A 10198-nucleotide genomic window follows, 5' to 3' on the forward strand; every position below is an offset into this window, starting at 1 on the left:
AGAACTCCATCTCTAAATAAATAAATAAATAAAAATCCAAAGCTCATGATCTTAACCACTAGATCAAGCTATCGCAAGTAAGAAGACCGTTTCTTTCATAATCAGAAACATCTATGGGATCCTTCTGAAAATTCTGTTCAAACTTCTCTTGCCCAGGTCTCTGTGTTCCTATAACAATGTGTATCTCTTACAGCACTTGCTTGGATCCATTTATGTACCTCTCACAGATCTTATGCTCCTGCAGGCCTCAAACTTAAGCCCACTTTCTGTTTTTCATAGCTCCTAGTGCCGTGCTTTTTACTGTGTAGGCGCTCATTAGTGTTAAACCGAATGTGCCTTTAACTTGGCTTGGGGTACGTTGAATTGAGGATGAGTGCTCACACAATATTACGAATTTCTTTCCAAGAAATGTGCTCGGGTCAAACACAAGGCCTTTCTGTCCATGATCCGCCTGAAACCATGGTTTCCTTGCTTTCACCTTTATCCCCTTTGCCTTGCCAGTCCTCCCCGCCAGCGGGGCCGGGAGCCCGGCGACTCCCTAGGTCGCAGGGCCTCTCTTGCGTAACCGAGCGGGCTCCGCTGCCTACAGCAGCCCACCCCCAGCCCCTGCTCTCAGACACCGAGCAAGGAGGAGGCCCGTGGCGAGTCTCCACGTGGGTACCGGCGCTCTCGGCGCCCGTAGCCACCCGCCCGCCGGAAGCCGACATCTCGAATTCTGGCAGAAGCGATTTGCCCGGCGAGGAGCGGAGCGGCAGGAACCCAATAAGCTGCTTCGCGTCGGAGCTGCTGCCCGTACTTAAGATGGCGGGTCCGGGCGGGCGTGGCCAGTGATTAGGAGGCGAGGCGCCGCGAGACCATGGCGGCGGCGGCGGACGAGCGGGGTCCAGAGGACGGAGAAGACGAGGAAGAAGAGGTAGCAAGCGCTACGCCGAAAGCCTGCACCGCAGTGGCAGTGATGCCTGTGCTGGCTGTGTGTGGGGAAGGGAGTCGGGGAGCTGCGGGCCAGAGGGAGGCCCCGCCGCTCCTCACTGGCTTCTTGCTCTTAGGCGCGAGGAGTCGGGCAGCTTGGGACCTTAGCCTTAATCGTCACCCCGTACTTAGGATGGGAAGTATCGGGAAGTTACCTTAGGTAGCGTAGTTTCCTCTTACTGAAAACAGGGTCCGGTTTTCACAAATGTGGGAAATTTGGCTTCTTTTGCTAATTGCTCCCTCTTGCCCGCTCGCGTGCTAGCATGTTAACCCCTCTTTCTTTCACCAGGAGCAGTTGGTTCTGGTGGAATTATCAGGAATTATTGACTCAGACTTCCTCTCAAAATGTGAAAATAAATGCAAGGTTTTGGTGAGTTTTCTAGACTTGGGGGGATTGTTCTAGAGTTTCTTAAATGTAAAACAAGAATGAATGGTGAAATACCTATCCGCAAGTATTGATATATTTATTTCACCTTACAAAGTAGTGAACTCTAAGGATAAGAAGTATGCTAAGTATAATTAATTAATATATAATTAAGTATAATGTGGAAGTACAGGGGGGACTATGGGAGCAGATAGGAGAAAATGGCTAACTTTGCTTGCCTGTTTGAATGTGTGGCTGAAGAGACAGATTTGGAGGAAGTAACACTGTGATATGGAACAGTACATATATTCCTGTAATCTCAGCACTTTGGGAGGCAGAGGTGGGAGGATCACTTGAGCCCACGAATTGGAGACCATCCTAGGCAACATAACGAGACCCCCTCTCTACAATAATAATAATAATAAAAAATGGCCGGGCGCGGTGGCTCACGCCTGTAATCCCAATACTGGGAGGCTGAGGCGGGTAGATCACGAGGTCAGGAGTTCGAGACCAGCCTGGCCAACATGGTGTAACCCCGTCTCTACTAAAATACAAAAATTAGCCAGGCATGGTGGTGGGCGCCTGTAATCCCAGCTACTCGGGAGGCTGAGACAGAAGAATCGCGTGATCCCTGGAGGCAGAGGTTGTAGTGAGCCGAGATCACGCCACTGTACTCCAGCATGGGCAACAAAGGGCTAAACTCCATCTCAATAAATAAAAAAAAAATAAATAATAATAAATTAGCTGGGGATGATGGCATGTGCCTGTGGTCCCTGCTTCTCAGGAGGCTGAGGTGGGAGGATTGCCTGAACCCTCATGGTCAAGGCTGCAGTGAGCCATGATCATGCCACTGCATTCCAGCCTGGGTGACAGAGCTAGACACTCTCTCAAAAAATAAATAGACAGATGACAGATAGATAGACTCTTTGCACTACTGTTGACAAAACTTCCTCTGTTTTTAGCTTACTTTTGAAGAGGATGTTGATTGAAATGAACCTTGTTACTTGAGTATGAATTAAGTAGTCTTCAGGTTGTAACTGCTGTGATCAGAGCAGTTGTAGTTTATCCTGTACTTGGTAGGACAAGATGCTCTAGAGGTTCCCCAGTTTTGGAGATTAGTTTCCTTGGTAGCAAGGTTACAATGTTGAAGCCTTTTTCTAATGATGTTTTTTTCTTATGATTCTTTATTCTGTTGTAGGGCATTGACACTGAGAGGCCCATTCTGCAAGTGGACAGCTGTGTCTTTGCTGGGGAGTATGAAGGTAGGAGGATGTCAGATAGATGGAACTCTTTCTGATATGGGCTTTTCAGAGATGGTACCTCTTCTCAACAATTTGCCTTTGTATTTTTCTGCAGACACTCTTGGGACCTGTGTTATATTTGAAGAAAATGTTGAACATGGTAAGTGATTGCTAGCCCAGCCCTTTTTAATATGAACTATTTCAATCATACTTAAGCATAATAAATATTAAATATCTCATGTATCCATTGTCTAGCTGTATCATATCCTACCATTTTCCCAAACGTGACGCAGATTATAGTTAAAAAAAAACATGCCAGGCTGGGCCAGGTGGCTCAATCCTGTAATCCCAGCACTTTGGGAGGCCAAGGCGGGCAGATTACTTCAGGCCAGGAGTTCGAGACCAGCCTGGCCAACATGGCAAAACCTCATTTCTACTAAAAATACAAAAATTAGCTGGGTATGGTGGCATGTGCCTCCCAGCTACTCGGGAGACTGAGGCACGAGAATTGCTTGAACCCAGGAGGTGGAGATTGCAGTGAGCCGAGATCGCACCAGTGCACTCCAGCCTGGGCAACAGAGCTAGATAGACTGTGTCTCAAAAACAAACAACCAAAAAAACCCATTCCAGATACATTTGAAGTCCTTCTATCCCCCTTTCCAAACTTACTTCTTTCCCTCTGTCTTCAGAGATGATCACTCTCCTGAATTCTTTTTTTTTTTTTTTTTTTTTTTTTTTTGGGACGGACTCTCACTCTGTCACCCAGGCTGGAGTGCAGTGGTGCGATCTCGGCTCACTGCAACCTCCGCCTCCCAGGTTCAAGCAGTTCTCCTGCCTCAGCCTCCCGAGTAGCTGGGATTACAGGCGCCTGCCACCACGCCCAGGTAATCTTTGTATTTTTGGTAGAGACGGAGTTTCACCATGTTGGCCAGGCTGATCTCAAACTCCTGACCTCAAGTGATCTGCCTGCCTTGGCCTCTCAAAGTGCTGGGATTACAGGTGTGAGCCACCGCTCCTGGCCAAGGAATAAAAGAAGGGCTACTTCATAGGCAGAGCAGCCTACTTTCTAAAGTATGGTATCAATTTACACTCACAGTAGCAATGTATGGAAGTGTCTGTGCTTCATATCCTTGGCTCAAGGGCCTCATCCTCCCTCCTGCCTAGGCATACAGTTTTCTGAAACTTTCAACTCCAGGCAGCAGGTTGGCAGCAATTTTTTTTCTCAGGCTTTCATGATTGAGAATGTCCCTACTCCATACTTTGGCTTCAGGTAGTAAGTCTGACTTTGGTCCTTGATTTGATTGGTAGAATTTTAGATCCCAATACGCTGTAGGGTAAAATTCTTGGCCCCAATTTCCATTTCAAGGATGAAGCCTGTTAGACCTATGGGTTTAATCTCACTCATAACTCTGTGTTTCTGTCCCTTGAAGATGTTTGTTACTTTTGAATCCAGTTGTGCTTTCAACTGTTAATGTATTTTTTTTTTTTCTTGAGACAGAGTTTTGCTTTTGTTGCCCAGGCCAGAGTGCAGTGGCGCAATCTCTGCTCACTGCAACCTCCGCCTCCCAGGTTCAAGCATTTCTCCTGTCTCAGCCTCCTGAGTAGCTGGGATTACAGGCGTGTGCCACCATGCCCAGCTAATTTTTTGTATTTTTAGTAGAAACGGGATTTCATCATGTTGGCCAGGCTGGTCTCGAACTCCCGACCTCAGGTGAACCATTCGCCTCGGCCTCCCAAAGTGCAGGGATTACAGGCGTGAGCCACCGTGCCCAGCCTGTTAATGTATTTTATCTATCACTTTTCTATGCTTGGAGCAGGAGGGATGAGCTATACCTTGAATTTACTACACTATCTTGACAGGAAGTAGTTTAATCTGACTCCCTACACTGGAATTACTAAGGCTTCATCTTTGTTTTATTTGATGGCATAAGAAGTATAATAATGTTCATTTCTGTTCTAGCTGATACAGAAGGCAATAATAAAACAGTGCTAAAATATAAATGCCATACAATGAAGAAGCTCAGCATGACAAGAACTCTTCTGACAGAGAAGAAGGAAGGAGAAGAAAACATAGGTTAGTTCCCTTATTCTCTGAAAATAGGTGATCCAGTACTGGCTTTGACAATGATACATTGATGCCAGGACAGTCCTTGTATTTTTTAGTAATAACTATACATGATTTTTGTTTTTTCAGACAGAGTCTTGCTCTGTCACCCAGGCTGGAGTGCACTGGCACAATCTCGGCTCACTGTCACCTCCGCCTCCTGGGCTCAAGCAATTCTCTTGCCCCAGGCTCCTGAGCAACAGGGATTACAGGCACCCACCACCACGCCCAGCTAATTTTTTTTTTCTTTTTTTTTTTATCGAGACGGAGTCTCGCACTGTCGCCCGGGCCGGAGTGCAGTGTCGCGATTTGGGCTCACTGCAACCTCCGCCTCCCGGGTTCAAGCGATTCTGCTGCCTCAGCCTCCGGAGTAGATGGGACTACAGGCACGCACCACCAGGGCCAGCTAATTTTTGTATTTTTATTATAGACGGGGTTTTACAATGTTGGCCAGGATGGTCTCGATCTCTTGACCTCGTGATCCGCCCGCCTCGGCTTCCCAAAGTGCTGGGATTACAGGCGTGAGCCACAGGTGCCCGGCCACACCCGGTTAATTTTTTTAGAGACCGGATTTTACCGTGTTGGCCAGGCTGGTCTTAAACTCCTGACCTCAAGTGATCCACCTACCTTGGCCTACAAAGTGCTGCAATTACAGGTGTGAGCCACTGTGGCTGGCCTCATAATATGTTTAATATATTAAAATTGAGGGTACTCTATCTAAAGTACCAAGCATAGAGTTAAAATTCAGTTGAACTCTCATATAGCTTAGGGCACTGGGAACATAGAAATCTTTTATCTGCTTGGCATTGGAAATGACTGAGGAGTTTTTGAAGAAACTAGATATCTAAGCCCTAGGGAATTCAGTAGTGCTTCTCTGTCTCTTCTTCCCCCTCTCCCCTTTTTAATTAAAAACTTCCTTGTATCTTTTTGTAGTTCATAAGCATGATGATTATGTTTTTACATTCACGCGTAAGATGTGCCTCCCTCAAACCTTGTTATGATGTCAGCATATTACCTGTCTGATGTGTGGGGGGAAAACCTTCCTTGTGAGCAAAGTGGATATGATCACAATAGTTCTGAATTCCCAAGGTGAAATCTCCTGGAAACTTCTGGCAGCTGCGGCAGTCTTCAACAGGCTCACAGCTGAAAAAGCTGGCTTTTTTTTTTTTTTTAGAGACAGTCTCGCTCTGTCACTCAGGCTGGAGTACAGTGGAGCCATCTTGGCTCACTGCAACCTCCACCTCCTGGGTGCAAGCGATTCTCCTGCCTCAGCCTCAGGCATGTACCACTAGGCCTGGATGATTTTTGTATTTTTATTAGAGACAGGGCTTCACCATGTTGGCCAGGCTGGTCTTGAACTCCTGATCTCAGATGATCAACCTGCCTCGGCCTCCCAAAGTGCTGGAATTACAGGTGTGAGCCACCGCCCCTGGCCAAAAGCTGGCTTTAAATGTGGAGGAGACTGTAGGACCACAGTTGTTAGTCCTCAGTCTAGTTTTTATTATTATTTAATTATTTTATTTGAGACAGGGTCTCACCCTGTCACCCAGGCTGGAATGCAGTGGTGTGATGTCAGCTCACTGTGACCTCTGCCCCCCATCCCCCTACCTCAGCCTCCCCAGTAGTTGGGACCACAGGCATGTTCCACCATGCCTGGCTATTTCTTTTTTTGTTTTTTTTTTTCTTTTTTTTTTGAGATGGAGTTTCACTCCGTCGCCCAGGCTGGAGTGCAGTGGCGCGATCTCTGCTTACTGCAACCTCCACCTCCCAGGTTCAAGCGATTCTCCTGCCTCACCCTCCTGAGTAGCCGAGACTACAGGCGCATGCCACCATGCCCAGCTAATTTTTGTATTTTTAGTAGAGACAGGGTTTCACCATGTTGGTCAGGCTGGTCTGGAACTGACTTTGTGATCTGCCTGCCTCAGCCTCCCAAAGTGCTGGGATTAGAGGCGTGAGCTGCCGCACCTGGCCTTTGTATTTTTAGTAGAGATGGAGTCTCGCCCTGTTGCCCGGGCTTGCCTAGAACTCCTGAAGAGACCACTGTGCCCAGCCTTTCTTTTTCTTTTGACATTTTTCTTTTCTGGAGACAGAGTCTTACTCTATCCCCCAGGCTGGAGCGCAGTGGCGTGATCTCAGCTCACTGCAACCTCTGCCTCCCAGGTTCAAGTGATTCTCATTCCTCAGCCTCCTGAGTAGCTGGGATTACAGGTGCCCACTACCAGGCCCGGCTAATTTTTAGTAGAGACGGAGTTTTTTTTCTTTTTTTTTTTTTTTGGAGACGAGTTTCACTCCTGTTGCCCAGGCTGGAGTACAGTAGTGCGATCTTGGCTCACTGCAACCTTCGCCTCCTGGGTTGAAGTAATTCTCCTGCCTCAGCCTCCTGAGTAGCTGGGATTACAGGCACGCACCACCACGCCCAGCTAATTTTGTATTTTTAGTAGAGAGATGGGGTTTCTCCATGTTGGTCAGGCTGGTCTCGAACTCTCAACCTCAAGTGATCCGCCCACCTCAGCCTTCCAAAGTGTTGGGATTAGAGGTGTGCACCACCGCACCCAACCATTTTTTTTGTTTTTTTTTTGTTTTTTTAAAATAGAGACAGGGTCTTACTATGTTACCCAGCTGGTCTCAAATTCCTGGGCTCAAGTGATCCTTCCGCCTCAGCCTCCCAAAGTGTTGGGATTACAGTGATGAGTTCTTAATTTGCATCCACTTATTCTTCACTTGCTGGTCACCACATACTAGAGACTTTTAGACTAGTGCTTCTTTCACCTGAAGCAGACACGTTTGTGGAGTTGAACAAATAATAATTTGATGGTTTAAAAGTTCACTGCTCAACAACATATTTGAAACTCTAGTAAATAAGATTCTCATGATGAGTATTTATAGCTTAACAAGGAATAAACATTTGAAGGTACATTGATCTTATAAAATTAATTGTATCACCTATATACAACTATATAATAAACCCTTGTTCTTATTATGTATATCCCTGAACTATCCCCTCTTTTAGGCACCTTGTAATAATTATAGGAAGAAAGAGGTACTAGGTTCTAGAATAAACTTGAAAGGCTGACTTGTATCATAAGCTTAGCTGTCATTGGGATATTCTTACTAGAGTGAGTTTCCTCTTCCTAGTCTTTAATAATCTGACAGATCTTTGGGAATATTTGGGTGTTTTGTTTAGTCAAATAAATGAGCAACCAACAATTGAGTCTGCATTAGTTACCTACTGCTGCATAACAAATTACCCCTAAACTTGACAGCTTAAAACAACAAAAAACCAGTATCTTACAGTTTCCGTGAATCAGGAATTTGGGAGCAGTTTAGGTAGGTGGTTCTGGCTCCAGGTCTCCGATAAGGTTGCAGTCAAAATGTTATCTGGGCTGCAGTCATCTGAAGGCTTGACTAATGCTGGAAGTAAAATGGCTTATTCATATGGCTTGTAAATTTGTTTTGGTTGTTGGCAGGAGGCCTTAGTTCCTTGCCGTGTTGTCCTCCTCACAAGACTGTTTGAATGTCCTCCTGATATGGCAGCTGGCTTCTCTCAGATAAAATATTCCAAGAAAACATGGTAGAAGCCACAGTGTCTTTTATGAACTAGCCTTAGAAGTCACAGTCTTGGCTGGGTGTGGTGGCTCATGCCTGTAATCCCAGCACTTTGGGAGGCCAGGGCAGGCAGATCACTTGAGGTCAGGAGTTCAAGACCAGCCTGGCCAACAACGTGAGACCCCCATTTCTACTAAAGATACAAAAAATTAGCCAGGTATGGTGGCATGCACCTGTAATCCCAGCTACTCGGGAGGCTGAGGTGGGAGAATTGCTTGAACCCAGGAGGCGGAGGTTGCAGTGAGCCGAGATCACGCTACTGCACTCCAGCCTGGGTGACAAAGCGAGACTCCGTCTCAAAGAAAAAAAAAGTCACAATCTTGTCATTTCCACAATATCCTATTCAGTGTGGGACAGGACTACACAGGGGCATGAATACCAGGAAGGTGAAGATCATTGGGGACCATCTTGCAGTCTGGCTACCAAACACGGCTACATGCTGGAGGCAAAACAGGACAGAGGAAGTGTGACCCTTACCTTCTAGGAACTTGCATTCTAAAGTAAATTACATTGAAACAGTGAACATCAAATTCATTCTATTTTAAGTACTATGCTAAATAACAGAATAAAGGAAAGCTTCAAGATTTTGAGCCTGGCTCACTAGGAGAACGATGTTATTGCAGGAAAAAAATATGAACATATATAGTTGAAGCTGAATTGGAAGAAAAAGGACTAATAACCAGGCGCAGTGGGTCATGCCTGTGATCCCAGCACTTTTGGAGGCGAGGCGGGTGGATGGCTTGAAGTCAGGAGTTCGAGACCAGCCTGGCCAACATGGTGAAATTCCGTCTCTATTGAAATACAAAAATTAGCCAGGCATGGTGGCGCACACCTGTAATCCCAGCTACTTGGGGGGCTGAGGCACAAGAATCGCTTGAACCAGGGAGGCGGGGGTTGCAGTGAGCCAAGATCGTACCCACTGCAATCCAGCCTGGGTGACAGAGCAAGACTTTGTCTTAAAAAAAAAAAAAAAAAAAATTGTAGGGAAGTGGTAAGTTTCCTTGAAGGCATGAGATGGCAGAGAGTGCTCAAATTATTTCTTAGAATGAGCTGAGAACTGAACTCTGGAAAAAGGCATGGAATAGTAATCGAAGTTGGTAACGTGTAGTGATTTCGACGGTACCTACCTAATAGGCATTCCAAGGTCTCCAGAGAAGATGCAAATCATATTTTATCAGTAGTTACAGACACCATATTCCTTGGTTTATGTTAGGCTTTCAGTTTGACATGTATTCATAGGATAGAAATTTAAATTAAAGAAAAATATACTAAAATTCATTTTTTGTTTCTTTTTTTGTTTATTCCTCATCCTCTCCAAATTAGGTGGGGTGGAATGGCTGCAAATAAAGGATAATGATTTTTCCTATCGACCCAACATGATTTGTAACTTTCTACATGAAAATGAAGATGAAGAAGTGGTAGCTTCAGCCCCAGATAAATCTTTGGAATTGGAAGAGGAAGAGATTCAAATGAACGACAGTTCAAACCTGAGTTGTGAACAGGAGAAATCAGTGCACTTGGAAATAGAAGATTCTGGTCCTCTTATTGATATACCTTCTGAGACAGAAGGTTCTGTTTTTATGGAAACTCAAATGCTGCCTTAGAAATCACTCCTAGATGAAATGTTTCTCATAATAACTTGTCAAGAACTTTTTAGAGTTACATAAAAATAATTGCTGTGTAGCTTTCAGTCTTTTAATATTTTATTGCATTTTATTGGCTATACACACATAACCAGTCATAACACAACTTATTTTACCAGAATTATTTGGGACCAGACATGAGTTGGATTTTTAAAATGCAGTTTAGGCTGGGTGCAGTGGCTCACACCTGTAATCTCAGCACTTTGGGAAGCTGAGGTGGGAGGATCACTTGAGCAGCCTAGGAGTTTGAGACCAGTCTGGGTAACATAGG

The 10198-nt window shown here is 45.4% G+C and overlaps 1 protein-coding gene and 1 non-coding gene across 2 annotated transcripts; both read left to right on the forward strand.

Annotated features, from left to right (window-relative positions):
* The first annotated feature begins 504 nt into the window (after positions 1-504).
* GTF3C6 (general transcription factor IIIC subunit 6) lies at positions 505-9967 on the forward strand. Its single transcript, XM_024249101.3, has 6 exons — positions 505-913; positions 1259-1339; positions 2532-2595; positions 2690-2734; positions 4535-4648; positions 9608-9967. Exons 1-6 carry the CDS (start codon positions 857-859, stop codon positions 9886-9888), a joined length of 642 nt encoding a protein of 213 aa, XP_024104869.1. The 5' UTR covers positions 505-856; the 3' UTR covers positions 9889-9967.
* Positions 5600-5703, forward strand: LOC112134078 (small nucleolar RNA U13). Its single transcript, XR_002915661.2, has one exon. It is a non-coding gene; the product is annotated as a small nucleolar RNA U13 (small nucleolar RNA).
* Positions 9968-10198: the final 231 nt, after the last annotated feature.

Source organism: Pongo abelii, chromosome 5, assembly GCF_028885655.2.
Source record: "Pongo abelii isolate AG06213 chromosome 5, NHGRI_mPonAbe1-v2.0_pri, whole genome shotgun sequence".
NCBI classification, from domain to species: Eukaryota; Metazoa; Chordata; class Mammalia; order Primates; family Hominidae; genus Pongo; species Pongo abelii.